Below are 17,819 nucleotides of genomic sequence, written 5' to 3'. Positions count from 1 at the left end.
TGGTCTATTGAATCTTGAATGGCACCGCAGTAGCACTGCCGCTGTTTTAAGACCGCCCTCCTCTGTGGGCAGGAGGACCTCACTGTTGGGATACCAGTCGGGCTTGTGCCTGCCAATGCCCGCGCGGTCTTGAGATCATACAGAGCAAAAGCAGAGGTGTCTGAGGAAATGTAAAAGCAGGAACTAAGTCTCCAGCATAAAGAAGGTCGGCCTTGCTAGGGTCAGGGCAACCAAGCCTGGACCACAGTTTTGCATTCGGGTGTTGGAACTCTGCCTAAATCATGCTTTATGTGCCTACTACTTTGTATGGGTCTGGGCTAGGACCATGCAGGAAGCCATAAAACCAGGAACAGAGTGGTTTTTTGAATTTTTCAGTTCAGGTAAACCAGCTCTTAACGCCACTTCTTACAAGTCCTATTTTTAGCAGTTATCTCTGATGAAGAGCAAACAGGGAGACAGAGATGAAATGCACTGTGAGCATGTGACAGGCTGGAAGGGTGGCATGCTCACTGAGAGTCTGACTTTGCAGAAATGAGATTTTGGCTCTTGGTTTGTAAGGGGAACAAGATGAGGAGGAAAGCCGTTTTCTAAGTAGCAGTCTCCTATCTGCTCTTTCCCTTGCTCTCTTTCTTCCGTATTCCATCTGGAGCCAGCAACTTTTTAAATGCTCTGCAGCCACCTAGAGGAAAAATATGCTTGATTTAAGTTAATTTTATATGGGTTAAGCCAGGGAGTGGGGTCTGCAGAGTTTCAGAATGTGACTTTCAAAACTAGCCAGCCTGTTTATTATTATATCACAAGACCTCCTTGGAAATATATACAGTGAATCATCATCAAAAGCTGAAGACAACCTCAGTTTACGTTTACGCTTTGGAAATATTTCCTGCTTCATGTTCTCATTGTGCTTGTTATTGGATATGACGTATTTTTATGACTGATAGCATAGCAGGGCCGTGACATATTTTGTCAGTAGATAGGAGGAGATGATCTGTTTTGAATTTTTATTTTAGAAGATTTAAATCTTGTGTTATTTTATATGTCTATCTCATGACTATGGCAATATGTTATTGGTATATCTACATGGTTTATGTTTCTGTAGTGCCATGGCTTCAAAATCTCTCAATAATTTTTGAGGTTCTATCTAGGATGTTTATAAGCTCCTGAAAAAACTCTGGCTTTTCTCAGATGAGGACTGTCACACAGAATACACTAATGGGCTCTCTGTCTACTAGAGTGAAAGTTGAAGCAGTCATATTAGATTAATTTAGTCTACACCATGTTCATTTGCACTGTATGAAAAATAATAACGAAGTTTAACTGTTGATTGAAAGTACCACTTGAATGCTATGAAGTTAGATATTGAAACATGTCTGTCTTTTTGAAATTGAATTGAAATGATTGGTTTTTCTTCTCTTTAGGTAAGATACGACAGTTCAGCCTCCACTTTTGCCTGAAGAACTGGAGACTAGGTGGACTCTTCTTTAAAAATCAAGTCTAGACATGGAGAAAAAGATAAAATTTTATGTCAATTACATAATGCAAAAGCTCAAAATGATGATGGATTTTCCATGGTAGCTATGCCAGAGAACACTGAAAATTCCATTACGATAGAGTGTCTCTGTCTTAAGGCAAATTCACATTAGCAGTGTAAGTGCTAAGCTAAGCATGTGCACATAGTGAATGGAAACGTAGAATACTAATATGAATATTGAGAAGGTCCACTAAGACATCCTCCATTTCTTTTCCTCTCATAAGAAAGACTTGATATACAGATCTGATGTGGTGAAGTAGCTTGAATACTGCCGCGTTATGTCAGAACAGGACCCGTAATAAGGAATCTTACTGGCTTAAGAAATTGAAACAGGAAATTATGAAATTTAGGAGTTTTTCTAGGTTGTGAGGGGAAATGATGGGTTTCTGGAGGCATAAAGTAGGTCAATTTGGCCATAACACTCTGCCGTAGGAAATCAGTGATAAGCATATGGACTGTAGACCTTAGGCCACGGGGGCTATGAAGGATGGGATTTTTGGTAGAAAATCCCATAGGAGGTGACTTTCTTTCTGAACATTAAACCCATGGAGCACCTAGAATTTCTTTCACCAGAAAGTTTTGTATAAATGCATGATAAGCCATACCAGGTAGCATCAGACATACCACTACTGTAATCTTTACCAGTTATGTGATGGATATTTGCAAGTTGATTACTATGGATATTAGTTAACTGAAGAAATACATGTTTTCAGAAACCAGGCTCCAGCTTTTGAACCTTCAGTGTCAGGTTCCAGGTGATACTCCTAAATTTGCCTCTGCATCTTTTTGTTGGTCCAAACTTTTTATTGTAAATGACCTCTTTATAACAAGTTTGGAAACTCTGTCTGTTCTAGAGCAGAGTTATGATGGTCCCTGTATTTTCCAGCCAGATATACAGACCACAGATCATACAACATACAGGCAGCCAAATCCTTTTTGCAGTAATCTCACCAAAGAAAGTGGAAAAAATTGTATGTATACTGCTCAAGTAAGCAAGTAAAAGGTAGCATTTTTTGATGGGCAGATTTCAGTGTGATATTGGGCATTTGTTTGAAATGAGTTAAGAAGCTTACGCTGTATGTCCTCTTCATTCCAATAATTCCATATACGAAGTTGTATGTAATGTGCGCAGCGAAGTGGTTTTTAACTGTTTCACTTCAAGGTATATGCTACATACGAACTCAAACTCCAACCCCTTGAGTTCTTATGTGTCCAGATATTTATTTCACGTGCCAGGACTTAACCTTTAAAGGTTAAACTCTGCACAGCCCAGCACAACTGAAACAGAAGAGGAGGTGAAAACTCTCTCCCACTTTTTGAAAGTGAGTGGGAGTGCAAGGGGTCAGTTCGTCCAGGGCTGTGGATGGCATTTCCATATTCTGTTGGTGTTTCTTGAGCAAAAACCCACTCTCTCTAAAGGTGGCAAGTCAGCTGCTCAACTGTACTGTAACCTTCAGCTCTAGGAAATATTCTGAGTCATACCAGATGCTTCTTAGAGCCCAGCATGGGACTTCATTGTCTTCCTCAGTCATGGTTCAGCTATTTCCCCACGGAGGGATTTTAGCCAACCTTTCCATTCTCAGGACCAGAAAGAACATTTAAAGCTACAGATGCCTGTAAGGATCCAAGCACAAGATAGAAAAAGCCTGCTTAACACATTAGTAGGAGAATTATTGTGAAGAAAGAAGTAGGGAAGGTTGCTGTGCTGTTTTGTTCGTTATTTGGTTCTTCATCCTTCCCTCCTTTTAAGTGCTTTTACCACAGCTACTACATATTCAGGGAGATTATAAATATGGTATCAGGGTAGTGCTGTCCTGAGAACTTTAATTTTACGCAGTTTTAGAACATGTTCCAGAATGTTTCATTGTTCATTTTACCATATTCTGGTGGGTAATGTTGGTTAAGGCAATAAAATGCTATTCTGGCACAGCATGCCCTTTACATAAAGGTTAAAAATACACATAGAACACTCGTTTTGGCATTTTCCAAAAGCTTTGGATAATACTTTTAGCAGCACGTAGTATAGGCTTGTGGTGATATTGTGCAGCACAGTATGCTTTTTCAGAGGTCTACATGGACCTTCATTTATTCAATGTCTGGAAAATACCATTTTTGCTTACCCTTGGTGAAGCAAGGTATGGGTTCTGACTTTTTTAAGGGAGCTGGATATGCAAAGAAATAACAATTGAATTGCTGTCTGTCTTTGCTATGTTGGAAATTACCAACAATAATTACCACTTGCATTTAAAGCATCCTTTTCCCAAGTTGACTGAACTCCTCTAAATAACTGCTTTGGAAGTGTGCCTTGGCAAGGCAGGGATGGATGTGGATATCTTGTGTGATTCTGTTTAATTATCTCTGAGTGCCAAGTCTATATCTGGAGCAGGAACAATGGCACTCAGAGTTAAATTAGGACTCTTCAATGTGTGTGTAACGTGACTGCTGTGCCCTAGAAATCTTAGATCACGTGCAGTTCTTGCCCTTTGGTGGAGCTGTGTATTGTGTAATTTCTTTCTGCTTGGCTCCATGGGGCAATACAGTCCAGGGTTGACTCAAATTTGCACAAAAATCAGAGATCAGGATGAAATTTGAATGCGTGATTCAAATGCCTACTGCTGCAAACTCCTCCTCTGCAATCTGCCAGAAATAACTCTGATATTCTCAAGCATTATGGCCAATGCTCTCTTTATAGGAATGAGATTTCCCCATGGAAAGCACATGCCTGCAGTAGATTTGCTATGCACTGCTCACCAAAGATGAGCTGTGAGTTCCCCTTCTGCTCCCACATTCTTAGGGGTTTTTTGGACCCAGTTCAACAGTGCAGGAGTTCTTGTACCATGGGGGAGTCTCCAGTACAAAGTGCATGAATGCTGCCTGCCGCTTTTTCTGGGCATTTTCCCACTTACTGGAAAAACAGGTCAGGGGACTGATGATTTAACTTTGTTATGGATGCCTTTATCAGATCCCCAATTTAAGGCAATGTTACCATTGTTATGATGTGTGAGAAAAGCACAGAGGGAGTGCAGATATAGTTACCTGGTCTTGGAAGAAACAATCCTTGAAAATGTCTGCCCTTGCTGCATGAAACAGTGTGTTCCCCAGGCAAGTACTTTGGACAAATACTCAATAGATGTAAGGGCTTCTGTGTTTTCAGCAGCCTCCAAAATTACCTTCCTCATGAGTTATTTGTTGCTTTTGCATTAATATTAGTAAAATCTGGAGAAAGAGAGAATGATCTCAAGCCTCTGATCTCAAGCCTCAAAGCCATAAAAAGTCTCCAGCTCTACATATCATGCTTCAATACTTCAGTAAGATTAAACATGCACATACAGACAAGAGAGAGCTTGCAATAGCAACAGCATGAGCCTTTCCATTATACATCGGAATAAGGCTCATCTTCTCATCTTCTTACCTTGTGAAATGACTTCTCTAGCTGGGGCCATAAATAATGGCAACTCATTGAAACTTTGTAGGAAAAACAGCCCAAACTTTCTTGTAACAACATAACTACTGACAGAAGCCATTGGCTTTTATTTTTCCTGTATAGGAAGAGAAAGGAGGTCTAATTTTGGATCAGGAAAAATAAATCCTGAGTGTTGCTGCTGGATTGTGAGCACTCCGGTGTGATTATGGGAATCCAAACTGGCTGTCGTGTAGAGTATGGCTATTTTCATAACTAGTGCTAAATTAGACCAAGCTTGTACTAAAACTCTGATTTGGCATACCCAATAAGAAATTATCCTAGTAAGTCTGTCTCATAGGATGGTGGGGCTGGAAATTAATCCTCCTCTCTAGCCCGATGACCCTTCAGGATTTGGAGTTTGCAAGTGTACAGTTTATCCCAGTTATAGGAGACAAAACCCTTCACAGCCTGATGCCTCTTCACATACATAAAATCTATGCAGTCGTGCACTATTTCTAATTGTTTTTGTAAAGTCTGTTGAGACCTACTGGTGGAAAGAGGAAGATGTTAGTGTTTTCTGTCTGCATAGAGCCACTTCTTGAAGGTACCAAAAGGTTTGAAAAATGCACTGCATCACACTCCTGTTGTGAAATGGGAGCGGGGGGGCGTGGGGAGCAAAAAGAAATAGTCCTTCCTGAAATGGTTGGTTCTGGTTTTGGATTTGTGTTTACTGCAAAGGAAAAGGAACTGCTGATGTTCAGCAAGTGAACATCTGCAATTGCAATCCCGCATGGCACGGACTAAGGCTGTAGGCTTTCTTGCTATGATCTTTTCTTCTTCTTTTTAATAGTGCATGTAGCACAGGACTCGGTTCTTTGCCCTTTGTGGGACTTGGAGACTTTCCATGGTTTAATGTGAAAAAGGGCTGTTGCTGAAGGAGCGTACTCATTCAGTTCGCTTTGAAGATGTGGCAGCAGAGTGTGTGTGTGTGTGTCTCCTTCAAGGGTGTGTCCCACAGCTGCTGGATGCCTTCACTTTCATGGATTTCCCCTTGCAACAGTTTGTGATTATACACACCAAATTAGCACCATCTCTGACACACACCCTGCAGGCAGCATAGACAGCATCAAAAGCAATCACAGTGAGGCGCTTGGTACCAGTTGAGGACTGAGAGGTTGGCTGTGCTCTGGTGTTTATTTGGAGCAGGGGCTCCAGACAAAGTGCACCATCACAGCCGATTATTTTTTAGAAATGTAAATATGTCCTTAAAAGAAATGCAATTTTCTTTTGGACCACAACATCATTGCATCTCTATATGATTTCACTGAGGGCAGAGCTAAGTCTGCCTGAAGTATCTTGTGGGTATTTCCACAGCTGGTAAAATTGCTTCATTTTATAAGTAACTTGCACTGCAGTCTTCCTGTGGGATTATTTCTATATGACTGTAATGTTTTGATGTTTAAGCTTCTGATACATATTCTCAATTTTACTTAATTTAAGCAAATGTTTTGGTCTTGGTGAAGAGTCACAATACCTTGGAAGACCCAAAATCTCTGTTAGTGTGCAGTACGGTAACTTGTCAGTACGGCTTCATTATCAGCATAATTCCAAAGTTTTACTAAATGTGTATTTTTCTGTTGTTTGAACAGTCCAGTCAGATTAGAGTACAGATAAGCCTCTGCATCTGTGCAGTTAGTGTCACCAAATCTATTTATCAGATTCAAAGCAGGAATGAAGAGGAGGCAGAATCTGGGGTAGCAGAGAATAATTTTTTAAATGTATCAATCACTGGAGAGGGTAAAAGAAAAGCTATGGACATACCAAAGATTTTTGCAAAGGGAAAGAATTAGGACAGCACACAAGAATCAGTTTTTAAATTTACCTAGTGAAGCATCCCGTAATAGCTCTCTAATACAACTGTAACAACAGTAACTGTGAGAAATGTAATCAAATGCAAGAAGTAAACATGTTTTGAAAAAAATACAGACCCAAGGTCAAAGCTTGCCCATGGGCCATTGCCAGCTCCCCTTCACCAGCCAGCCCCCAGAGGATGGATATCTTTTGCTTCCACATCTTTTCCCAGAACTGCCTTTTGACTCTTATGGTGGCCATCAAACAAACCATGTACGTGCTCCCTGCTGACTTCAGAAGTGATATAAAAAGACCCATCTTCCCCAACTACCTCTAACTACAATTAATATTAATGCATTAAACTTGACAGCAAGGAATTTCAGTAGGAAAAAAAAGAAGGTTTTACTTTGATTGACTAGGCTTGGCAGCTGTGGATATAGTTTCCTTTACTGTCATTTTTCATTTAACCTTAATTAATTAATTAATTTAACCTTACAAATAATTAGCATTTGTAATTCATTAATAAAACCAATGCAATCTGATGATTGCTCCTCAGCCAAGCCTAGGGCTTGAGCCCAGCAGCTGTCACCAGGATTAAACACTTCAGGAAAATAAAAATTACACAAGCAATTAGGTGTGTAATGAATCAGAGGATTGTTTGTGTTGCACGTGGCATGCTACCTTCCTTAGTGGACACCTGTTCTGAGCACTGTGGCAAATAGTGCTGATCCCAGCCAAAGTGGAGATGTTTCCCTCTGGAGCCTGTCTGGATGTCCAAGGCCGTTTCAATGCCAAGGGCTAATGGCGTCACATCGCTCACGTGCATGTAGGGGCTAAACTCTGCATCCTCAAAGAGCGTGGCTGCTCTTCCACAGACTGGGAACGGTGCCCTGGCCTCCCTAATCCCCCAGACCATGCCCAGGCTTTGTAAGGGTGAGCTAGCCTTGCCATGAACATGTTAATGATTAAGAAGACTGGGTGATTGACAGTGAGCCTAGAGATTTCCTGACCTGATGTGAGCATCTGAGTGAGGTAGCTGTAGGTGCATTGACTCAGTGTAGGAGGTGGCATCCCCCTCTGAGTAATGGTAAAAAAAAAGTATTTATGCTCTAAAAAGCAGAGGAAGTACCTCAGGCTTAGGATTTTATAATTTCTAAGGCAGGAGTTTGTAAACATGTAGCCAACCTGGCACTGGCAAGCATCCCTAAGCATCACAGGCATTAATAATAACTAAATCTGAGTGGAGAGCAGTAAAATGTGGTTGATAAAGGAGGCTAGCACAGAAACAAAAAGATGATGAAATGGTATCTTGATAATAGACTCTGTCTGTGGAGATTATTACAGACCCTCTTTGTGATAATAATTTGCTGCAGTAGCAAACAAGCATCTACTTCACTGTAAAATGAGACATACACCTCCTAAATGGCATGGGGTATATGGAGCCGTGCCTGCTGCAGGGATGCTAGCAAGAGTTCACAAACATGTTGTGGCCAAAGGAAACGGTGTGAAGTTATTCAGTGTGTCACATAAAAAGGTGACCCTTTGTGCTTATACAAGGTCTTTTATCAGCTAACAATGTCAAACAATGCCAAGGATGTTGGGCTAATCTGTTCCTTGCAGCCTATCAGCTGTGATACCCACACAGCAACATCTGTTACTGGGAAAGATGTAAAGGGACCTACCGCAGAACTAAAGCTAAATAAAATTACGTTGTCCTTAGAAAGTAAAGTTATTTCAAATGAAAACCACTGGTCTGTAAATACGAACACGTTATGTATTTGATCCAAAGCAATTCTGTTTATCCACAGTACGTATATATTGGTAAATGCAGGACAGGTAACCTTTTTACATTAGCACTTATGTTGCTTATTTGTCACAGTCAATTTTTAGGTAATTTCATGTTGGGGATCTACTGAGAGTAAAATGATTAAAAGTTCATGGAAATGTCAAGCAGACCTGTCAGGTTTCACTGAAATAGCGACTTTGGCAAGGGGAAATACTCCTCTTTAGGGGGCACTGTTGGATATGCAGAAACAAGCTTGTCTGTGTTAGAAGGAGCACTAATCCTCTCCTAGTTTTGAATAAAGGGTTCCTGATGGCTCCAAAGCATTGTACAGGCATTAAGGATCCTGATTACTTTGACTGAGGTGCTTGCATCTTTTCCAAGCTATTACCTATTCAGCTATGGGGAAGGTTTCTGGAAAATTAAGCCTACATCCATCCTTTTCGTATAGACAACTGAATTCTTGGTCCACAGCAAGAGCAATTAACATGGAGAGTTCATTTTGTACTTCAGCCCTTGGTCTTTCTGGAGGATTTGTGCCTCTCACAAAAGTTGCCTTGTCCTCTCAGGAATGGAGAAGTCCCTGAACGTGTATGGAGCAGGGGGCTCTTACCCATTGGCACCCAAGGCTGCATGCACAGAGCACCTTCAGGGGAAAGCAGAAAAACTGAGGGCATGATTTTCAGAGGGCCGAGTATGTCTTCCCCGCACCTCATCCCTGCCTTCTAATGATTTCACTTGGAGCAGCAGATACTTGGCATTTCTGAATTTGCATTGCTGTGTTTGCAGAAGCGTCTAAGCATTTTGCTTATGCAGAAACTGCCGACTGCAAATCCGCTGGCTCTTGTCAGTTATATTTTAGGTCTGTGCCAAACGGGCACATGTTCTGGATGAGCTAACTTGAAATATAGTGGTGACATACTCAGTAGCAGTTTCACTTAGGGCCAGGTTAGCAGCTTTGCTCCCTGCCATGTTTTGTGGTGATTCCATCTTATGCAATGGAAGAAGATGGTGGTATTAATAAGTGCCTGGGGGATTTCCTAGCATGAGAACTGCTCAGTTATGCTGCATCACCCCTGCTCCTTTGGAGTCTCTTAAAGTATGGCATTTAGTAGGGATGTTGCTGAGAAAACAAGCATATAGCTATTTTGGGGCCTTCAAAGCAGGGAGAGGCTGGAGGTAACCTGGAGTGACGGCACCATTTCTCATCTGTTGCATGGAAGGGCATGTGCTCATTACCTGCAGAAGTCATCCACTTAACACTGCTGCCATTATTATTGGTAAAATTATTAAATTATTACTTTCCAGGGAATAAGAAAGAAGACTTTATCTTGTGCTGACACAAAATCATTGCAAAAAATGGAGTTTGCCTTCTCCCACTGTGGTCTCAGTCCTCTCTGCTTGACGTTTCTTGGGTCTTCTTCTCACCTCCCTGTTTCTGCGTGGTTCTCTCCCTGGTGCTCTTGGGACTTCTCTGCATCAGAGCAGCACACCAAAAAAGAGATGAGCCCTTGGGATGTGACAGCAGAGATACGTTTAACTTTCTTGCCGTTTAGCACAAGTTGCTGTGGCACTGAACTCCGTGTGACTGGAAAGTAAACAACTCCAAACCTCAGACAGATATCTGCCAAAGCTTTCCTTGCTTATTTGTTTTGGGGCTTTGTTCTACAGGTCCTGTGTGACAGACATGTGTGAGTGCCCAGTCCATAAAAACTGCTACTGTGAGTCATTCCTGGCATATGCCCGAGCCTGTCAGAGGGAAGGGTTGAAAGTCCAGTGGGTACCGGAGCAGAACTGTGCAGGTAAGCGTTTTGGGACTGCTTCCTTGTATGCCAGTGCATAGGCTAATAGGCTACTATCCTTTTACTGGTGGAGGAGGATCAAAAATGAACCAGCTAGAAAGGACTGGGATTGCACCAGCAGGGAAGTTGCATTCTGAGTTATGGAGAAAGACCATTTCAGGAAAGATTTTCAACCATCAAATATTAGAAATGTTTATTTCACTGCAAAACTTTTCACCTCTAATGCTGCCTATCTTAATTTTGTGTGCTTCCAGGAAGAAGTACATGCCTTTTTCTTTCAGGATATGTAAACAGTTGATTACAGATAGTGTTTAAACTCCTTTGACCTCCTGTTGAAGCATAATTATATTTCCAGAGACAACATACATATATGATTACAGTAGGTTCAACAAGAGAAGAAGAGAAAATGTATTTAATGGGAATATTAAAATGCAAACCTGCATTAATTTTGGTACTTGGAGCAGATTCCCTGTGTGATTAGGACTGCATTAATTGCAAGTAATTGTGAGTAATTGTTTCCATGAGAAGTGGTGGCCTGTGGTCATGGGCACTTGAAGTAAAATGCAATATTGCAGATGAATATTTCCCCTGATGATGGTCTCATTAATTTAGGACATTCTATAATGGCATCGGTTTGCCTGGAAATGTATTCAGATTTATGTAAAGCAATTGACAGTAGTTGGAAAAAGAAATGAGAAGGATACTCAGTGCTGGTCAAAGATCTATTACTCTGTGGTCCATTCTGGTGATTGTGTGTGGCTCAGGGTCTACTCTTTCAACTTCAATTTCCTCTTCTGTTGAAGGCACGCTAGCAGGAATGGGTGAGTGACAGAGAAAATTACATTTGATTGACTGTTCCCAAAAGGCTCATTTTTTTTTTCTTACAAAGGAACAGAACAATCCAAACAGGGTGTCACTAAGTAAAAGCCCTATTCAAGAATGTGATCTCAGATAGCACTGATAACATATGTAATTTTAATCTATTGATCTGGTAGCAGATCCATGCAGAACCTGAAACAAGCATCCTGACTTTTTTTGACCAAAGCACTTCAGACCAAGACCTCACTGTGGCAGATGCTGTAAAAAGAATAAAAACTCCAGTCCCTGCCTTAAGGAGTGTATACAAGTGTCGGCATATCATGACTTAACTAACTGAGGCTTTTTTTCACAATTTTCCTGGCATTTTACCAGAGACAAGAAAAGTTTCTAAGGCAAAAAAACAGACCTTGAGAGAACATTATGAAGGAATTTAAACACTCATCTTCCATTAAAGCTAATGAAAGAAGTGTTTAAATCCACCTGAGTTTTTTAATCCTAGTGCAGACTTCTAGAGGGAAAGGGGAAATCTTGTTAAGCAAAAAATATAGGTAAGCTGTATACAGTCAAGTACCCTCAAAAAACTTAAGCATCCAATGTCAAACAAGTAGCACCATCTTCTACAGTAAATTGAATGGTAAGCATTAAATTAAAGTACATCCACTGCACTCCATATATTACCAGTGGTCAGCATAAAAATTTTAATCTTTAACTTACTTTTTTCTCCCTAAAACTTGTAGTTACAATTATTGTGTCCTAATTATGGATAAAAGTTCCTGGGTATGAAACAATATATCCGTAATAAAACTTTAGCGTTCTATGACTTTCATTTCCTGCTTGACATTTCATAGCTGGTGGGATACTTGGAAGAGCTGTGTTCTGATGAAAATGGAGTATACTTATTAGTAAAGTCAGGTTTTAATTATTCTTTTGTGTGTTATAAAACCAGATCTTGTGTGGTTGCCAGTTCCTCTACCCTGACTGCTGTACGCTTAGCTCATTTTTATAATCTTTAGAAAGCTTGTGTTGTCTGGAGAGCCAGCCAAACAGGATGCTCAGGAGGCAGAAGTACATGTCCTGTTCCCTACATGCTCTTCCTCCTGCCCCAGCACAGCAGTGTATCCTCCTCTAAGTCCTCCGCGAAATACTGCTGCTCAAGGTTTACTGTCCTTTGAGGTTGGCTCGGTAAGGAGAATGTCAGCTGTCATTTAGCTGGAAGGGTGAGAAGAAGAAGCTAGTGAGTAAGGGAAATGGTTAAGGTAGGACAGGGTTGGTGAGATCCGCACAGGAACTGAGAGGGTTTGGAAAGGAATATGGGTTTCCATGGGAAGTAGTGGGGAGAGAACTGTTAGGATGGGCAGAGGAAGAAATATGATGTGTGAAGGAGAAGAAAAAAACCAGGAGAGCCAACGTGAGGGAAAGAAGAAATAAGAGAAAGTGATACACGCGAGAGGGAAAAGAAAGGATACAAATGGAAGTAAGAGGTTTGAAAAGGAAAGGAGATAGGAAGAAAGATTTTTTTTTAGCCCAAGAAAGGCTAAGTAAGCAGTTTATAAAGTGCAATTAAATAAACTGAAGTGGTGAAAGGCCTTGGGCCATAGTAATTTAACATTGAATTTCTAAGGGCACTGAGAGAAAGAAGACTCAAGGATGACAGATGGCAATAACTCCCTGCCACGGGCATGACTACACAGGCAAGAAGAAAAAGCAGATAGGGACTACAATAAAGTGCAAAGTGCATACAGTAGCGCTGATGTGCTGACATGCTCCAACAGCCTCATAAAAATGGAACAATTTTCTCTTTTTTCTATGTGATCGGTTGAACTACAGAAGGATGAGTGTATGTCTGATTTTGACTCTTCTCTCCTGGGTCCCCTCTTCTCTGCTGCGGAATTTTCTGGCCAAAGTCACTCTTTTCCCCTGTTACATGTTGCTTTCCTTTATTCGCTTTATTCTGTGTGAATATGTATCAGCAGGCTATTCTGACTTTTCAGTGGAAACTCATTAAAAACTGAAAGTTGAAAAGATTAACACAAGCATATCATTAGAAGGTCAGTGTCTAGATCTATTGCCTTCTGCTATGTTAGAAGGAGATGATGTGAATTGCAAGCACCACAAGTGACATTCAGTTTGAAAGTCCTACAAAACACCTCAAAAGCCCAAACTGTTCAACACCAACAGAAGAAGTAGGATGATTCATTGATGCACAAATATTAGCTCAGAAATTTGTGTGGAATCAGATTTACCAGATATCATCCACCAAGGGAATCCTTCAGCAGTTCCATGTTAGGTATTTTGGCTTTTGAGCTGGGGAACAAGAATTCCTCCCAGATAATTATGTCCATGTCTACAAAGACAGGCGCAGACAGATACAAGCCTTCTCTGTGAAACTGCCAAACTGGCTGGAATAAACCAGTTCTGGTCTGAAAACTGTATAGCCTTATTAGGCAGGGTTTATTAGCTCAGGCACAGTGCTGTATTTATGTGACTATATGGCTTCTGGACTGGAGCTGGCTATCATCCCACCAGCTCAGAAAGCGGTCTGAGGAAGCTCACATCTGTCATGCCAAACACATGTTCTAGAAGAAGAGTGGAAAAATCCTGTTGGGACTGGTAACATTGCAAAATGCAATATTATTAGTAACTTTCGTACTTTGGGGTTGGGTTTGTGATTTTTTTTGCTAGTGCACTAAGGAAGTTATTACTAACAGAGCTCAGTTCTTTAAGAGAGGAATTTGCCTTAAAAGACTGGTGCAAAGGCATCACTTGTGTTTTACATGTTTACATGGTACTGATTCATTTCAGCAGTCCCTGGCAAGCCTACTGCAGAATGTCTTTATTTTTATTTTTTAAACTGTTGATGAAGTGGAATGTTCTGGATCAATCACACCACATGTTAACAACTGAAGCACTCAACAATAAAAGCCATCCAGGGAACTGGAAACAGCAGCCATTGTACTTTTCTGATTTTCCCCTTGACAGCAAGTTAATAATGCCATTATAGACTGCCTACAGCAGAAAAGAAAGTCGTCACATATTCTACATGGCATCATCTGAAGGAGAAGGAGGTGTTTTGACATACCACATCCATGTGTGGTAGAGCAGAGCTGGGGAGTGCTTACACATGCCACGGCTGCCAAGGGCAGCCTGTAATATATTCCCATTTGCTCTGGCGCAGAGATGAGGAAGTGGAAAGGAGACCTTGGCCAACTTTACTCAAACCCACCAGCTGAGGCACCAAACAGAGCTCAGGTGGAACAAACAGGATGGCTATTACTGCAGTAAAGCTTTGTGGGATGAAACCTGTGCAGCCTAAAAACTGAAGCTCGCAGACCCTTCTATATGGAAACTGCATGTATTGAAGCCTAATATTTCAGTTTGCAGTTGGTCAATTACAGATCCTTTGAAGGGAAACACATTTTCAGAGAGGAGGGACAAAAGCTTCCAGTAAACAGCCCCCTTAAAATAATTCACATTGTGTGTGGACAATCGCTATCCATCTTTGAATATCTTGGTCTGGTTTTTAGACAGTTAACACATCATTTGCAAAGCTCTTGGGAGCTCCACACATTTTCAATTCCCCTCTTATAAAGATTCAATCTCTCTTCTTAACACAGGGTGTAAGTGCAGAGTTTGTTGTGAATCTAAATTTTACTGCACGCTCCATATTGCTTGCATGCTTTTCCCACCTTCTAAATTTCCTGTTTCATTTAAATTTCATTTTAGTTATCCTTCTGTTTGTTCCTTCTTCAATGCGCATGAAAGTTATAATGTGGAGCAAGATAGAAATGTAAAACTGAAAAAGGGTCTCAAAGGATCTATGCCCACAAGCAGAATAAGCCTATCTTCAACATTGCTGAAAGATATTTTTTCCAACCTATTCTAAAATGATGTTCAATAAAAGATGTCTCACAGAGTTTTTAGGTAGCTTGCTCTGGTGCTTTCTCATGCTTAAAGCTAGAAAGCTTTTTGTCCCCTAATCATAGCATCATAGAATCATAGAATGCTTTGGGTTGGAAGGGACCTTGAGAGATCATCGAGCCCAACCCCCCTGCAGTGAGCAGGGATTGAACCTGTGAACTTGGCATTATTAGCACCATGTTCTAACCAACTGAGCTAACATATTTACCAAATATCTAATATCTATTTAATATTCAGCTGTTGATTCTCTGTAGCTCTTTAACTTCTGCTGTACTATCAGATTTTTCCAATTTTTTGTTTGCTTATTTAATATCTGTGCCCTGAGAACTTTGTATGCATTCTTGCCAGAATTCCTCCTCCAGGGCTGCTTTTCACATCTGTGTAAATGCTATAAAATGCATAAGAAGTAAAACTTGCAAGAAGCTGACACTGTGTTGAAGATCACTTTGTTACTGGTGAAGAGGAACCCCTTAAATTTATGATGCCTTATCACTAAGACTTCCGTCCTCTGTGATACACTCTTATACATATTTAATCAATTTATTTCTGTCTATTTTCTCTTTATGAATAATAACAGTACTGTAATGGCACTCTAAGGACAATTCTCACAACAAAACAGCATTTTTCTGTCCATAACAGAACTGTTCTTTAAAAAATCTGGACCTTCAAGCTCTCTCAAAATGGAAGAAACTTTCTTAATGCAACCACCTCTCTGTAAATAGCAAGAGATGATTCTGGATGCTTGAGAGTCCCTTACCATCTATAAACTATTTTATCGGTACTTGTTTTTGCCATCAGCACAGCCGTTAGAAAGAATAACAGGCTTTTATTTGCTATCGAACCATGTATTATTCTCCATAGTAAAAAGGCAGGATATAAAATGCTAAGAGTTTAAATATTGATCTGGAGGAGGTATAGTGCTTTTAGCTGACCCCTCAGTGGTCTCTTATGTTGGAAATGCATTGAACTGTCAACTAAATAAATCAATGAATAGATAGTGGAATCATTAAGTACAAGAATCCTCACTCTCAGTGATCTCTTGGTAAAATAGCATAAAGCATGGAAATAATTTATTTTTTTTAAAAAAAATCTTTTTGGTTTAGAAATGGTGCTGCTGAATTAACAGCATTGTTTTGATTTGCTGCAATATGCAATATTAAAAGTATAGTCCTAGAAAGTCTGATGTGGTGAATGAGTCTCCTTTCTCTTCTTTCTGTAGGAGTGGGACTGATAATAACTGTCTGTCCTTGTAAATGTTTCAGGAATCTTTGATAAAAGGCATTGTAACAAATAACTAACAATGTGAAGCCTTAAATATAAAGCATAGATCTGCTTGTAGACAGAAACCTTTCCAAAGCTTTATACACTGTCAGCTGTGATAAAATTCTCAAAAAGGTCAAGACTGCTAGGAACCTGATACTTTTTTGGTTAGGAATTTTGCTACCTTTATATTTGTGGTGTAAAGTACTGTTGCATTTAATATAGTGGACTCTCTTTACAAGTAATTTTTTCCTCTAGATGATCATCATACCAAAATGTGCTTTTTGATATTTGCCATAGAAACAAGCAAACAAATGTGTAACTTTCCTTGTGGGACTCTGTGTAATATGCATATTTTGTTCCTTTTAACTGCCTTTCAGCAACCCAGTGTAAACATGGTGCAGTTTATGATACCTGTGGTCCAGGATGTGTCAAAACCTGTGACAACTGGAACGAGATTGGCCCATGCAACAAGCCCTGCGTTGCAGGGTGCCACTGTCCGGCAAATCTAGTTCTTCACAAAGGAAGATGCATCAAGCCAGTCCTGTGCCCACAGCGATGACATTAGTTCTCTTTCCGCGGACACTAATGCGGGTGGTCACCGACCCCTTTGATGCTCACAGCCAGTGAAGGACTCCAGCTATTTGTGTGCAGATTCTGCAAAGTACACCTCTACTCACAGAGTGTAAATATGCTCCTCTGTGTGTATTTATGTGTGTTTATATATACGCACGTGGCACCTAGAAAGATATATAAACATATACTGTGTGTATGTAGATACACATATCTATACACAAGTGCCCTAAACATAAGTACAACCCATATATTTATATATATGTCCACACACACAAATATACATCATTTCTATATATCATAGAAAGATGAATTATTATATGTATATTTTTTGCTATAAAGTTTATGTATTATTATTTCTAGGACCCTGATCTGTAAGTCATTGTATAAATAAACCAGGTGTTTTTAATATAATATAGTGGCATGAAAAGATTGGATGACTTTGCCATTGCATAAGTTTGTCATTTCCAAGGAAACTTTTCTAGGGCCATAGCACTGCCAGACTGGATTAGTTTCGACACAGAACCTGGATTTACAGTTGTACAGGAAACGCATTTCTCTGGAGATGGAGGATTTATCTAGGAATATTTCATGCGTACCTTTGAGCTGCATAGTGATTGGTGGCAGTGCTTAATCAGGCAGAGAAAGCTGGGGATCGGCTTTTATGCTTTACTGAAATAACTGTGCAAAAGGATTTCCAAAGCTGGTTGGCCAACTGCCAGCACAGAGATATTTCTTTCTGGAACAACACCAAAGAGTCCGGGGCCAGATTTTCAAAAGTGTTCAGCACCCAGCAGCTTGCTTTGAAAATTTGACCACTTCCCATTTCATATCCTAATGCCCCATCTCTGTTGTTGTGTTTGGCAGTAGCTGTGAATA

At 40.3% G+C, this 17,819-nt stretch overlaps 1 protein-coding gene across 1 annotated transcript in view; it reads left to right on the top strand.

Moving 5' to 3' along the window:
* BMPER (BMP binding endothelial regulator) overlaps positions 1-16,929 on the top strand; it is a 148,806-nt gene extending 131,877 nt beyond the window's left edge. The window contains exons 14-15 of the mRNA XM_075706090.1: positions 10,240-10,370; positions 16,748-16,929. Coding sequence (XP_075562205.1) covers positions 10,240-10,370; positions 16,748-16,929 — 313 coding nt within the window. The remainder of the gene's footprint in view (positions 1-10,239; positions 10,371-16,747) is intronic.
* The last annotated feature ends 890 nt before the right edge of the window (positions 16,930-17,819 follow it).

The sequence above is a fragment of the Pelecanus crispus genome, chromosome 2 (assembly GCF_030463565.1).
Source record: "Pelecanus crispus isolate bPelCri1 chromosome 2, bPelCri1.pri, whole genome shotgun sequence".
Classification (NCBI taxonomy): domain Eukaryota; kingdom Metazoa; phylum Chordata; class Aves; order Pelecaniformes; family Pelecanidae; genus Pelecanus; species Pelecanus crispus.
This window is presented reverse-complemented; position numbering and strand designations above follow the sequence as displayed.